A 15,704-nucleotide genomic window follows, 5' to 3' on the forward strand; every position below is an offset into this window, starting at 1 on the left:
GAAGGGAGGAGGTGCTGCTATCTTGTTTTTCCTGTTTTCTGGCAGTGCTATCTTCTGTAGCTTGTTCTGTCCTGTCATCTCTCCAAGTACCAAAATACTGCAGTTGGATGGAGCGTTGTTGCATTCCAGTGCACAGAGCTAACTGTGTGACACTAAGCTATCTCACTGGCTGGGGCTTGAGGTCATCTGGTGTGTGTGTGTGTGGAGGATGTAGTTAAGAGTTGTGCACATCACTCTGCAGCTATTCATGTTGCTGTCAAATAATACCAATGCTTAGATTCTTTGTGGAAAGGTTCCTTCTATGCTCTGAAGCTTGTCTAATTTTTTGTCACAGAAACCATAAGCTTGGGCAGCAGTAACAGGTGGAACGATCTCTTAGGAAAGGGATTAACATCTTGTCCCATCTAAAAGGAAAAGGACTACTAAGTCCTAAGTCATGTCACCATCGAGGGCAGTTTAAGCGTGAAGAATATCGTGGCTGTAGGACTCAATAAACACAGCATGTCTTAATTGGACGTGAATCAGAAACAGGGTGTGTGTGTGAACTGTATTCAAGGGGTAGTATAGGCAATTTAATAATTGTTAAGTTGTAAACAGCATATTGAATCATATAATGTGTAATTATATATGTTTTTCTGAAATGCCATAAGCAGCGAGAGGCTGAGGGACTTGCATTATATGGCCACATTCCTGTTAACGTGTTATTTTGGGACAAAGCCCTTGTGCTGTGTCAACTAATGTTTTAGAGCAAGATCATGATTTCCTAACCATAGGCATTCCAAGTTTTCAAGTCAATTTGTCTACTAATTAACCTAGAGCTAAAAATTCCCTGAATGCAGGATTTAAATAAGACACTGTAAGCTTTTCTGGAAGCTTTTGGCTTTCCTAAAGAGATCGTTTAAAAAGCAGACATTCATGACCAAAGAACTTCGTGGTTTTTTTTGTCAAAGTTTTTCAGCTGACAAGCAGTTCTTGATGTTCTGATCAGGTGGTAACGTGTGTCGCATTGAATGCACTGTTCTTACTGCTTAGCCAGCTCTGCATCCGTAGAGCTGAGTGCCATCTGGCACATGGGTAAGCAGTAGGTAAATCATGATGGATGTCTTGAGCTGCAGAAAGCAGATCAACTGTGGATCCTTGGGTACAGAACGTCTGAGTGGAAAAGGCAACATGTACGCAGTGCTTGGAAGGTGGTAGTGCTTAGAAACCCTGCTGAGTATAGATTTAAAAGAGATCCAAGGTGACTTGAGAGTTTGAGAAATACTGGAGTATGAAAACACTGATACAAGTGGATGCTTCAGCCTTTTGGGAAATCCTGTAATGAGCCAGTGGGGAATAGTGCCTTCCTATGAAGTCTGGCTGCCTTACTGTGGGTAATTTGTCCATTTGATAACATGAAAGCAGTGCTGTGTGTTGTTTGCTCTTGCTCAGGTTTTTCTGATGTGCCCAGCAAATTGCTCGTTGGCTAGGGAGTGCATGCAGACAGGCTGTATATCTTGTCTCAGTCAGTTTTTGTGTCTGCATGATTATGGAAGAAAATGCCAAAAGAAGGGATCCAGTCTAAAAGAGCAAATAATCCTTCTAGTTGTCATGAACTCTGCTTTTGCCAAAGAGCTGCTAGGTGTAAGAAGGAATCTTAATGTTTGCACTTTGAGCATCTGAATCAGGGCACAAGCATCTTTTATGTTAACAAATTTATTTATATATATATTTTTTTCCAATTTGGTTTCACTGAACCATGTTTAAGACAGGTGATGTGCAGACCCTTTTGCTGCCTCACTTAAGGAAGTGGATAGAGATAGGAGAAGGGGGGATGGCTTTAAACTAAGACATGGGAGGTTTAGGTTAGATAGTAGAAGGAAGTTTTTCACCCAGAGGGTGGTGACGCACTGGAACAGGTTGCCCAAGGAGGTTGTGGATGCCCCATCCCTGGAGGCATTCAAGGCCAGGCTGGATGTGGCTCTGGGCAGCCTGGTCTGGTGGTTGGCAACCCTGCACATAGCAGGGAGGTTGAAACTGGATGATCATTGCGGTCCTTTTCAATCCAAGCCATTCAATGATTATATGTGCCTCTAGCAGACTCTCAGTTACTGGGCATAAAGACCAGATGTAACCTTGCTCAAGTACAATACTCGCTAATTTTCAAGAGTCTGCTCCTCAGCTGTGCTTTACTTCACAAAGGAGAAACATCTTTTTTTTATCACTTTAGCAGTTGCTAAGTGCTTTCAAGAAGTAGAAGTTAAATTGAACATTTTGTAGGGAAAGCAGGTCAGATGTGGAGGGAAGACCTTTCTCTTTAGAGTAGGTCTTTGTGCGGATGTCAGTGTGGTGCTTCTCCAGCACTGGTCCTGCCCTGTACAGTGTGTCAGTGCTGGACTTGCAGTACCACCGTGCATGTGGAATGAAGAGCTGCTTTCTGGACAGACGGAGCTCTGCTGCAGTCCATCTGCAGCTATCAGATCTACTTTTACAAATGCTTACAGAACCTTGCTTTAAAGCTGCCTTAGCCAAAACCCTTAATAGGTTTTAGAGACCTCTAATTAAGCTTTCAAGTGATCAATGTTGACTTCTAAAAGTAGATTGGTGTTTCTGTTGCTTTACAGCTCCATTTGCCCTTCAGGGGTTTTCTCCTGTTCTGCAGGAGAAACATAAAAATGAATTACTTGGTACATATGAAGTATATATACATATGTACATCCTACATGTATAGATGTGCAGTAATGTAATACTTGCACATGCGTATGTGCTCAGGCTCTGACATGGGCATATATTAGAAAAAACATATTTTTCCTGAAGGCTGATAAAAAGTTTAGAGAGGTGGGCACATAACTTCATTTGACAGTGCTTTTTATTTCCTTCAGAACAGTCTGCCTTCATTTGGGGAAGTGTAATGAAACAGCAGCTTAGCAACCGTTTTCCTTTGCATTGCTCTGTAGGATAATCATGCCAGTGAAATGCAGCCAGCAGCTTGTTCACATCTCTGCCTTCCCCTTAGAGCACGTGTTTCTTGGTCTGCTCTCCAGAACAGAGTTGGGATTTCATCAGCTACCTCCTCTTTGAAGAATTAGTTTCACTGAATCTGTGTCTCACTTGAAAGCGTATGAAATGGTGTTATAAAATTGGGTGTAGATTTCTCTCTATAGCCTTCCCCTCCTTGGATTTCTTCAACAAAAATCTTTGTACAGATTTGAACACCTGCTGGGAGAAGCAGATCATTCACCTTTTAAGTCGTATTTTGAGCATCTAAAAAGTGTCAATCTAGTGCTTTGTAGTACCATAACTTCATTCTTAGTAATATCTAAGAATTTTGCATACAAATTTTTGCTTGTCTGTGGAAAGAATCCCTTTTTTTCCTGCTACAGGGGAGCAAAGAAAATGCAGTGCTCTAGATAGCAGACTTGATGCCTGCTACTGACCTTGAATTAATTCAGTTGAAGTAGAACAAAGATCTCCAAGCTTTATGCATCAGTCCTAAAAATGCCGTTGTTCTTGTGTATACAGTTCTTGACAGCTGAAACGTAGGCTTATGTTCTGGCTTGTCTGTTTTTCAGGGTAGAAATGCAGAATTTCACAATGGGAATTAATCATATCGTGTGTGAGTAATAGCTTTATTCCCAGACAGGTGAGTTCACAGATAAGATATCCATGGTGTCATAGAGCTGCTGACCTTTTAATGCTCTGTTCCTTATGCCGTGTGGCCCAGCAGTTTTTTTCCCAGAAATAGAACATGAAATGGTAACTGGAAAGGTGACACACTTCTTTTTCTGCTGCAGATCCTGGGATTCTCTGGTGATTGCCTGTGTCACAGGGCTTCAGCAGTCATGTAGAGAAGTTCACATTTCTGAGAAGTTGGGAATGTTGTTGATAGGTGAATGAATTTCTGCTTGACTGTTTGGAAAGCAATTTGTGGAAGGATTGAAGTATGTTGGAATAAAGTTTAGTTTTGAATAACCTATGATGGAGCAAGCCTTGATACTTGGTAAGACTGTTAAATACAGTAGCGATTTACAGATGCTACTGCAGTGCTAACGTTTATCTTACTAAAGTTGGTGGGTTTTAGTATTTTTTTTCCCCAACATTTTATCTCATGTATGTCACAATATTCTTATTTTTACCTGGAAGTCAGTATGGTTTTGAGTAAAGAACAAAACAAAACAAGAAATAACCCAAGAAAAAACACCAACCTGTAAAGTTTCCTGAAGTGAACTTTCTTTTTGTAATGCCGCCTCCAAGAAATGAGAGGACTCATACTCTTGGCATCCTGTGCCTAGGTTCCTGCTGATCCAGTCGTGCTGTCTTCATTTACATTTATTATTACCGTCCTAGAAATGGCTGTGGAACTGAGAAGGGATAGCTAGAAAGTGATGGATTGTTCAGTTATTGAGAATGGAAAAGTTCATATCTAAAAGCATCTGAACCCAGCAGTGTTGGAGAATTGATCTAATGTAGCACGATTGATATTGCTTTACTACCACAGGAGAGTGAAAGCTTAAGCTTCTAAGAACCCAAGCTGTTTTTACAGCCCTGAAATTTCTGCTTTTCCCTTCATGAAGTTTATGTTAGTCGCAGGTGTCCTGCTGCTACTTAGCAATTAAAATGAAAGTCGAATGTCTGAGGAGAGCAGTAGGAACTGTGGCTCTCTCAAGTAGAGCTGACTAGCAGCAAATTCAGGGAGTTGCCAAGGGATCCTACATTGACAATTAAAACAAGTGAGGGATATGAGAGCCATGCCCCAATTTACGTGGATTATGCTAACTTTGTAGTGATAATTGTATGCTCTTCTGAATATGATTTTAATATCAGATGTGAAACATCAGCTGCCCTGATGTATAAAAGAGCTGTCTCCAGTTGCCTAGGAAAACACGACTTTCATGATGATTATTATATACGTTTTGGACTGGATTTACTAGTTTGCCTTCCCTGGAGCCTCAGATAAACAAGTTGATCTGGTTCTGGTGATAGAGAGGCAGAACAGCAAGGGAGGGAGCGTACTGTGAGCTGCAACTCTGCATGTCTTCCATTGAGTCTTCGATCCAGTGCTGGAAGCTGATTTCTTTCCACCTTCCAGGGAAGAAAGCTAATGCTTCTCCAACAAAATGCACACCACTTGCTCTGGGGTGCAGGCTGGGATTGTAAAGTCACATTCCTCTGTCTTCCAGACACTGGAATCCAAGGGTGATTGAAGGCTTTGCAGGGAAATGCTGACGTCTCATCTGGTAGTATGTGAAGGCATCGCTGTATGGCCAGAACAGAAGGAATAGAAGCCTCCTATGCTTCTGGGAACGTTCAGCATACCTCAGCTTTCTTGGGTGTTATTGCAAGTTGGAGTTAATTACTGCTTTTTTTTACATAGGGGATGTCAGGTCAAGGAGAAAGCATCAGTTTGAAGAAGAGATACAACTGTAAAGGGACTTTCTTGATAAAATGTGAGGTTTGGCCCAGGTTTATAGCACTGTGTTGCTGGGATTGCATCCTGTCTGCCTGCAGGAGCAAAACAGAGATGAAAGGAAAGCAGGAATGGAAGAAATTTCCACAAATTGAGGGGGAAGGGCATTCTACTGTGTTAATGCCAATGTCTCCAAACGAAAGAGGGGTTGGTGGAATGAGAAGAACCAAGAAGCACTTTTGGTTCAGCAGCTTCTGTTCACATTATTTCCAGTGGTTATTTAGAGACTTCACAACAACAGCAAAAGGAGAGAAAAAATTGAACGGGGAAAAAGGTGAATTGTAGGTTGTGGGGCTCTCCTCCATTTATATCACCTATTTGTAGCTGTAGACTTGAAAATGGCGGGCATAGCACAGGGTTTGTTTCTTTATACTCTAAGGCAATACATGGTAATAGTGTGCAGTAAGTATCTTGAGTGCTGGATTCTAAACAATTATCCATAAACACAGCAGATTTGATTAGCTTATGTATTTACCCTGATTGCATACCTGACTTGAATATTTGCAAACAGTGCCTTATTTTGTGGAGAGCCTATGCAAATTGGACCTGCAGCTACAGGGAGCCACACTTGACGTACACACAAACCTGTGTGGATTTGAGTATAAGGTTTCAAAAGGTACTGGAGCCCAAGGTTTTTGAGTTGGCTCCAGGGTTCCCACTTAAGCACGGTTTCAGCAGCGGTGTTACTGGGGACAAACTGGTAGATGCGTTCTCAGTCTTCTTTAGGGGTGTGAGATGTGGGTCAGCATAAATAAATAGCATGGTGCCAGCACTCTGAGATTACAGGGCATGGCAATGACTCCAGATGCTTGGGCTCTGAAATGGGAGAGGCCAGGCTTGCAAAATGTTCTGGTACAGCCCCAGTTTGGTTTCACTGGGCTTTGTGAGTATTGGGTGGCTTCTGGAAAGCACTTTGCATTCATTGAGTGCTCAGCAAGACAGTTTGTGGTTGGTTTTGGGGCAGCTAAGAGTGTCTTTGGGGATTTAACTTTTAAGAGGTTGTTGTGCCTATTTATTTATTTATTTAAGGGCAGAAATACATGTTACAGTGCTTCTGCTTTCAAACGCTGGAATCTTCAAAGCAGAAGTTGATAAAGGGATCTTTCTGACTGCTAAGAGAAGAGCACTCATCAGAATTGCTGTTTTTGGCCAGATATACCGATAGAGCAGTGGGCAGTAATGTTCCTGTTGCAGACAGATAAAGTTTGACATGGAGAAAGGGTTTATTTTGGTTTTGTGTCTTTTTTTTCTTGCTAGCCACGCAGCAGATTTGGGACTCTCACAGAGCCTTTTTGCTACCTCTCTTCTCTGTTTCTCATTTTGTCAAAGGAGAAAAACGAATCCCAGCGTGTTTTCTGTGGTGATCTAGAAGCTCCAACAGTGTTTTTATATTCCATATTTTTATTTCCCTACTTCTAGTGAACGTAACAAATGACAGCATGCAACCGGAGCAGCTGTTCTCTGCATTTCTTGGCAGTGTGCTCTGATGAGATACGCAGTAAGAATGAAGTAGCTGCAGGCATCTCAGTGAGCCCATGTTGTTAAAACACAGCTTGTGACCTGGGGTTTTGGTTCTGAATGTGGAATGTGGGTAAAAATGCTGATCTGGAAGGCAGGGTAAATGGCAAAGAACGTGTGTTGTTAAAAACCAGCGCTCAAAGTAGTTGGCAAAGTTGTTGGAGCAGTTCAGCCTTTTGACTTTCAGTCTTGTGTTTTTAGGATCTCACTGACAAAATGACTAATAGTACAGTCTTCATCAAACACAATTACAGCAATACTTAATATTTTGGGTGGCAAATGTTCAGTAAAATCTTGAAAGAGCGGGCCATGATATTTCTAATTCTCAGGTGCTATTTCCAATTTAAAACTCATAGGGAAAATTGTCAGTGGTTGGGGAAAGGAGAATTCTGAGCATCTCAGCTGCACGCATAAATAATTATAAAGCAAGTTGATTTGAAGACTAAAGCAGTAGGAAGAGGAGACAGTGTATACTCAACTGATGAGAGCTTGACTGTCTTGTTCGGTGTGAGGTTCTGTAAGTGCTGAACCCTTGCTGTGGGCTGCATAGTGCACTTGAGAGAGGGGAGGTCACCAAGTATGCTTTTCTCATTGCACTGCCAGGGATTCCTGAACCATATGCCCAAGAGGAATGAGTTGGCACTGGTGCTCAGGAGCTGAACAGGCTTTGGAAAGGAGGTGTTTGAGGTAGGGGAGAGGCCTTTGGCCTCAGCTGCATTCCATCTTGAAGCCGTGCTGCCCATATGGCTTGGGTAGAATGACATGGAGGGTGAGAAACTGCACACAGGGCTTGTTGGGACAAATGGTTTACACTTGAGTTAAGTCTCTTGTCCTGAAGCAAATAAAACCATGATTTAACTCCTTTCCTGCAGAAGTTGCACTTGTGTATGGTCAAGGAGTACGTTCTGTCTCAGAGAGTAACTTGAAAGTCAGCTGCATATGTGTGCTTCCCCAGCGTCAACTCTTAATTTGGTCACTGTCTTCCTGTGCTGTGTTGTGTTTCCCACTGTGTGGATGTGACTTGTCAAAGGCTGTGTGATGGGGTCTGTTGTGCTTTTCAGTTGGATATGGCATCCCCACCTCACAGCTGGTGCAGAGTTTGAGTCACGTAGCCTGTGGATATGCTTGGGGATCACAGCTGTCCCAGACTTCCCACCTTGTGCAGAAAGCTCCCATTGCACCTGAGTGCTTTCTGCCAGTCATGTTCATGCACTGAAAATATGCATGAACTGCCAAGAATAGCACTGCCATTCCAAAGGTAGAAAGCTGGGAACAGACTGTATGTGCATACCATGAGCACAAGAGAAAAGTCTTAGTGTTCCCCACGGTGTTACTTGTTCTAAGCCCATGTTGCCCATTCCTGAAGTTCAGGAGCAGCCTCTTTCTGCACTGCATTCACCAAGGGACAGACACTATGGAAGGATCCTAGAAAACAAGGAGACAGCAAGTTCAGAAGAACTGAGCATTTTGAAGTGTATCATTCCTACAACTTTGTCCTTGTGAAAAACCCATGGATAGTCTGGAGAATGTTGTCAGTGCCTGCAGAGAATTGAATCATAGAATCATAGAACCACTAGGGTTGGAAAAGACCACTAAGATCTTCAGGTCCAACCACCAGCGCATCCCCACCATGCCCACTAACTGCGTCCCTCAGTGCCACATCTCTGTGGTACTTGAACACCTCCAGGAACAGTGGTGCTCCCTGGGCAGCCTGTGCCAATGCTTCACCATTCTTTTGGAGATGAAATGTTTCCTATTAGAGTTCCAGGGTTACAAAAGACCATAAATGGGTCAGCCCAAATTTCAAGGTAGAGAGAGAAATGACGGCATTGTTTCCTTATTCTCTATGAGCACTGGTGAGACAGAACTGTTGTGAGGAAGTTCTGTTACCCTTCTTGTCTGTCAAAGCAGCCAGGACTGCAGTTTTAAGATGGTTTTCAGGAAGAAAAGATTAAAAACAACAACAAAATTAAATTGACCAGAATTCTCCTTAAGTGCCTTTCAATGAGAAATTGCAGCTCGTGGCATTTTGCACAATACCGTGTTTGTACTAATGGGTGCCTTGTTGTATTCTGCTTCAGTTTTCCACATCAGTTTTTAATTTATTTTTCTTTCACACATGCTGTGCTGAATAAATGAAAGCTAAAAGCTGGAAAGGTATGAAGTACAGAAAACTAAAATGTCTCTGATAAAATGCAGCCAACAACAGACAGCTTTCAGTACCATAATATATGTAGTCTCTCCAAATGCAGTGCGCTCTATCTGCTCCCATAGGAATTACAATAGATACTGAGAGCACAATAATACCAATGGATACAACAAATTCTCAGCTATAAAACACTGTTTTTCAACATAGTCACCACCATTAGCTGTGCATTTTTGCCAGCAATGAACAGCAGCCTGCCTGCTTGGTTTTTTGTCTTCATAGAGGCAGGTGGTCAATTTTGTGTTGTTTTTTTTATCCTCGTGGTAAATATTTTATATTATTTATGTCTGTTGAGTTCTGTTAATATCAGAGGACTTGCAGAAACTACTGTGTATTCTTAACACAGCTGTGTCTCATTTTGCAGATAACATGCATGTGTCACTCGCTGAAGCTCTGGAGGTTCGGGGAGGGCCGCTGCAAGAAGAAGAGATATGGGCTATTTTGAATCAAAGCGCAGAGAGCCTTCAAGAGCTCTTCAGAAAAGGTAAGCGTTTTCAAGGAGAGATACGTGCAGAACTAGAAACATCTTGCTTATGTTTTCCTGTTATGTACTCCTGTATTCTTCATCAGCTCTAAGTACTTATAGTAACCTACTTCTCAGTAGACTGTTTCCAGATGGAAACAGACAGCATGTTAAATGTGGCTGATATCATTGGAGCAATTTGATATTGAAGGGGTCACAAAATCATGTATAGTGCAGTCATGCTCAGGCTGCTCTAAAGTGATTCAGTCCCAGGTGAGGCAAAAGCAAGCCACTGAAAAAACTTGATCAGAGGGCTGGTAATCATGGTTTAGAGTGCATTTATTGATACATTTCTAGCTACTGAGAGGTACATGATTGCCTGTTCTATTTTCAAGTATTTCCAAGTGGTGTCAGTAAATCTCTTCGCACCCACTCCAAAGAAGACTGTAAGCAAAGGATCTTATCTGTAGTGCTGCTGGTAATTGTCTGTCCTAGCATTAGATCTAAGTCTGGTGCCCTCCTTCTCTGTCATGTTTTATAGTCTGTGCACCCTTCAGCCTGTTCTCCCTGTTGTCCCTCTGCATATCCCTTCACACTTAGTTTTTACTGTTATTAAAAAACTGAAGTCAAGTTTTGGACATTGGTGTTACCTTTAAATATGGGCTTGGTTACAAGTTGTGTTTCCATTGTATATCCAGCATTTGAGAAAATTTGTGGGTTATATCATCTGCCTGTATCTAGGCATATGTATGTGTGCTTTGTATGGGAGTTTGGTAATCACAGCCTGAACCTCTGATTAATCAGCTGAGGCAAGTATAGGATCAGCTGTGGGAGCACAGGTGAGAGTGATGTAGCTGTGCTCCCGGAAGGGGTGGAGCTCGACTCCATCCCCTCTGAGACCTCATTTAAGGGCTGACTCCCACTGAGGCAGCATCTCTTGGAGATTGCTCACCAGTGAGGACTGCCCCAGCTTCTTCAGCCAAGGCACCACCACTGGTGAGTTTTTCTGTACTTATTCCTTCTGTACATTTGCTACCATCTGTATATTAATAACCAATACAGTGCTTATACAGGCTTATTCAGGAGAAATCAGAAGCTTTCACCTTGAAAATGTTTGTTATTGTCATCATTTTGCCTTATTACTATGCAAAGGGTATATTTTCATTATTGAGGGAAAATTCCGTTGTATTTTTTTTTTCATGGATTTTGTTTATGGCTCCAGCAAGATTAAATATCGCAGTTGTTTTGGGGTGGTTGTTCTTTTTCTGTATGTGTTTTGTTTTTAAGATATGCTTTAGACAAACAGGGTGTCTCCTCAAACACCAGATCTGTCTCATATACAGCACTACCTCTAGACATGGTTCACAAGAATCAAAAGAAGACAGATGTGGGCAGAAACTTCCATAAAGTATTAGATTTTTGAGCAATATTGCCTTAAGTTTGTTTTTTTTTTATCAGGAAATGTTATCAGCTTTTCTGAATTTATTTATTTATTTTTAAATGTATATTATGGGTAATTTTAGGTATTGTATACAAATTGAATTTCAGCCCTGCGCTAGCAACAGTCCACATGGCATGAGAAATATTCCCTATTAGGAATGTTCACTTTGTTGTTGCTATTTGACCAACTCTCTCTGCTCCTTGTATTGCAAGAAGGGGAAGCTGGCATCTTCTTTCCTATCTCTGATATCTCTAAAAGAGAATAAGAGAAAGATTTATTTATTTGTTTTAAGACAGTGAACATGAAGGACTACATAAAACTTCACTTAAGAGATATCTTGAATGATAACAGAGCTGGACACTTCAACACCTGAAAGAAGATTGTACCCTAAGTACATAACAATGGAACTGCTTAAAAATTGTAGACTGGAGTGAGCGTTTTACAAGAGTGAAGTCTTCACTGGTAGCAGGAGCTCACCCTTTCTTAGCAGTGCAGAAAAGAGTTATAATTACAGTGAAGACTGCCAGCAAGTTGAGAGTGAGAACACAGAGCAGCCCTCCTTTGGAGGAACAATGTAGAAAGATGAGAGCACAGAAAGCGAAGCTGCCCCAGGTCTTCTGCTGTATGTTTTTAAGGTAGGGCAGCGTCTGCCAGTCAGGACTGGCTGAGATGGCAGCCGTTTCTGGTCTCACTTCCTATCAGTGAATACCAAAACACAACTTTAGATAAAATCAGTGCCAGAAGAATCTGTCTCTTTTTGGATATGAGGGTGTTTTACTGAGCTGTTCTGCTAGTTCAGCAAACTGTTTTCAGTCGCATGCTATTAATTAACCTGGAATATAGCCCTGTGGTAAAGTGCACTTTAAAAGACACCCAAATGAAAGGGCTTTACAGAGTAACAGTGGTTGACAAGGGCAGTTTAATTCCTCCCAGCAAGATGCAGATAACCAGTCTTTAATGAAGATTTGGCTTCTCTAAGGAAAAAAATGTAGACATCTTTTTTGGTCATCTTGAATATCAGTTTCTGCGCTGGCTTGTAAGGATGTGTTGCAAAGCTGATGGAATAAAGAACTCAGAGGTTCCCATGACCTTTGTTGTCTGTCTATTTCATTTGCCCTTTACGGAGAAGCTGTAGTGTACGGGGGATCCTAGAGAAGTCCTCTTTGTCACAGTTAATTTTTAGTCAGAATGTACGGCTTGACAGAGTTTCCTCAGTGACAGAGGTCATATTCCCAGAGTTGTTCAGACGTGTACAGCCACTCCTGGCTGAGGTACGTTCACCACATTTGGCTCTAGTCAGTCTCAGAGATGTGATGCTCTTCTCTTGCTCTTTGTATAGCTCTGGATTCCCTGAACATCTTATTCTATAACGAAATCTAAGCTTGGTGAGGACTTTTTAAACTGAAAAAATCTGATATAGAAAGCAAAACAAAGCAACAGGAAAAAAAAAAAAACAAACAACCATCAGCTCCCCCCCTCAAAAAAAAAAAAAAAAAAAGAAAAGAAGAAATCATGACAGAATTCAGAACTATGGCCTGACCAGTTTGCAATTAGGATTAAATGCCATTGGAAATTGTCACTACTTACATTGTCACCTATTCGCAGCTTCACCCCGTATCAGCCCAGCAGCCACACGTACACAGAGGAGTGACCGACCCGAGAGACCATTTATGTATTTGTACAATCCTGGTCAAATTTTGGTAGCCTTCTCTGATTGAAGTTGAGAATTCTTGCTATTGTACCAACTGAGAAAGCATCCTTCAGTTCATTTGTTACTTAAAATTGGTTTCAGGAAATTAGGAAAAAATACCTGAGACAAGCTTCTGTTAAAGATGTGATGACTTGACTTGTAAGTGTTGTGCGTCTTAGTGAGTCTGTCTACTTATCCATCAAAGTACCAAATACAAATACATAATGAAATTCTATGTCTTCCTTTGTTAATCACAAGTTACACCATATCTAATTCAGTGATTGATCAATAAATGTGCATCTTTTTATGCTTATTTGTATTTACAATTCTAACAGTTGTTGAGCTCATTAAAATAGTTTACAAATTGATTTCAATCATTATAAGCAGTGAAAGATAGGTTGGAAATGCTCATTTGGTAATAACTGGTGTAGAAGATCAAGGCTGGTAGCTGTCGTGTCAGTAAGTCCTAAGCTGTTAAATGGGGAAGAAAGACAATCCAGTGCTCCTGATTGCAGTTGTGAAGTTTAAATGAATCTAGTGATTTGAAAAGGCTGATACCAGACCTGCCCTTCTCTTACATCTGTTTAATTATCTTCACTAACTGTTTTGTTGTTCAGAGGGTGAATCAGCTGTGTCAGACATGCTGAATCTTGTATTCAGCGCTGCATGAAGGCAGAGGAAGAAGTCTTTGAAGTGCAGTATCTCGGCTGTGAGCACATAGGCGTAAGGAGCATGCTGTGCTCTTGGCACTCAGTAATAAACCAGGGTTTCTTCTCGTTAAATAGGTTGAAATGGGGAAAGCTTATCAGAGCTTGAGAGTGGGAAAGATTTCGTTGCTTCAGCCGCTCCTGTGCTAGCATGCTTTATGAGTTCTGGAAGTAGTTGCACCATGTGGTTCGAATCAAACAATGTGCTCAGTGCAGGAGGAAGAGAAGGGGAGAAAACAGTTCTGCTAATAGGAGAGCTGGCTGGGTAAATACAGTCACTTTACAAAAATGTAAATGGAGAATCATTTCTCTAAAGAAAAATACCATCTGAAAATGCCTGTGAAGAAAGACAGGGATGTTTTTTTGAGCACCTGTAAACCTTGTTGAGTCACCCAGTTGCATGCACTTAGCATGGGTGAGTGTAATGACGGGCAAGGAGCCAAAGATGTTGATAGAAACTAATGGTGAGTCCTGGTAATTGGAGCTGATTGTTTCGGGAAGAAGAGTTGGAATGGGTTCTTCTTGTTGATTAGAGGGAAAATACAGTAAGAGGGGGAAAAATCCACATTTTCCAGCCACCCATTGCTGGCAGGTTTGAGTAGATTGTTTTTTCTACTTTATGTATGTCATTTCTTACCAGTTTTGCTAATGGCTATGGCCTAAGGGAGAAAAAGTTGAGAGGAAATGCAGTTAAAGGACTTGGAATCATTTAAATAGCTTAGGAATTCAGAATTACCAGCCATTGATATTGTAACATTGACCAAGTTTAAACTACTGCCTGAACTTTCTAGTATTGTTTGTGTTCTTTTGCTCTGGTTACTTTTGTGCTGTTAAACCATTTAGAAGACTGTTTTCAAAGTCTTCAATTTGTTTGGCAGATGCTATTTAGCTGAACAATCTTCCAGTTTTTATTACACTCAAAACTAGTTCAGTCTCTCCTTTTAAGTAAGACCACACTGCTTATTTGTGCTTTGGCATTGATGATAAGCTGTGCTCTCACAAGGGTTTTGTTACCATGCTGCATACTTCTAGAGTTAACTCAGAAGGTTGGCATCTCCAGCACAGCTGAAAGTTTCCTGCATATAAAACTGACCAATAGTTGTACCCTGAATTCCAGTGCTTCTTAAAGTCTCTTTCTGTTCTTTTCTCCTTTATTCTGAGGAATAGGTTTCTCTTACTACTCTCAAAAATTCTTCTGAAGAACTAAAAGAGAAGATGAGCACCTGATGTAGCTGTAGGTGTCCCTGTTCGTTGTAGGGGAGTTGTACGAGATGGCCTTTAAGGATCCCTTCCAACTCAAACGATTCTATGATTTTCTCCATGGCACAGACAGTGAGATAGAAGAGTTACTTGAAAATATTATTCTTAGGATAACTTTGCATAGTAGGAGCTTTGGTTTGTTATCGATGCTTCATCCTTTCTAAACATAGGTTGAAGATTATGATGGAGGTAACCAATATATCGGTTAAAAGGTGCTAAAAGATGAAACTAAGAAATTGCCAACAAAAGAATCTTGGCAAAAATCAACCCCTTTCCTACTCTTAACCACATTCACTGTCCATAGTTTCAAATCATGCAGACTGTAGAACGTAGATGGAAGTATTTTACATAGGTTGGTAAATTCAGTCTTTTCATCTATAGGGGACAGGAGCATGAGTTGGACTAAACCAATATTTGCTAGTCTTCAGGCTAAATGGGTTGTTTTTTAGTATTGTCAAAACTAAATCACGTTTCCATTCTCATAATCTCTGGTTTCTGTAGTGCACTTCAGAATATAAAGAGTTCAGAGTTATTTAAAGTCTTCATGGTTCAAAACATAAAGGATAAAGCCTCATCTTTTCTCAAGTTGGAGCTGTTCAGCAGAAATCTTACAGTATTTTTCAGTATTTATTTTTGTATCAGTGAGCAGGCAGCTGGTCAAAATCCAGTAGCTTAGTTGCATGATGGCTAGCTGATGTTTTCTTTCTAGAAGTGTTTTGCAATATAGTGTAATGTCGAATGGGAGGGGTCTCTTCATCTCTGTATTTCTTCAGTTTAGCATCTCTGTGTACTACCACAATAGTGAGTAACAATTGTTCTGTTTGTTTTGGAGGAAGTGGGGTTAGAGTTATGGTGCAAAATGTCTTTGGGGCTGGGAGAGGCAGATAATGTTGGTGTCTAAATCAGTTGGCTGTAGTGACTTTCTTTTACTTTTGCCATATCTGGTGTTTCAGGTAGTTGCTCAGAAAGTTTT

The 15,704-nt window shown here is 41.0% G+C and overlaps 1 protein-coding gene across 5 annotated transcripts in view; it reads left to right on the plus strand.

Annotated features, from left to right (window-relative positions):
• Positions 1-15,704, plus strand: part of PTPN13 (protein tyrosine phosphatase non-receptor type 13) — a 102,124-nt gene that overhangs the window by 11,992 nt on the left and 74,428 nt on the right. For 4 of the 5 annotated variants that reach the window (XM_072334944.1, XM_072334940.1, XM_072334943.1 and 1 more), the window contains exon 2: positions 9,535-9,654. In XM_072334944.1, the coding sequence (XP_072191045.1) occupies positions 9,540-9,654 (115 nt within the window). In that variant the 5' untranslated portion in view covers positions 9,535-9,539. Of the gene's footprint in view, positions 1-7,567; positions 7,652-9,534; positions 9,655-15,704 lie in introns of all 5 variants that reach the window. The other variant, XM_072334941.1, reaches the window with a different exon arrangement.

This window comes from Excalfactoria chinensis, chromosome 4 (assembly GCF_039878825.1).
Source record: "Excalfactoria chinensis isolate bCotChi1 chromosome 4, bCotChi1.hap2, whole genome shotgun sequence".
NCBI lineage: Eukaryota > Metazoa > Chordata > Aves > Galliformes > Phasianidae > Excalfactoria > Excalfactoria chinensis.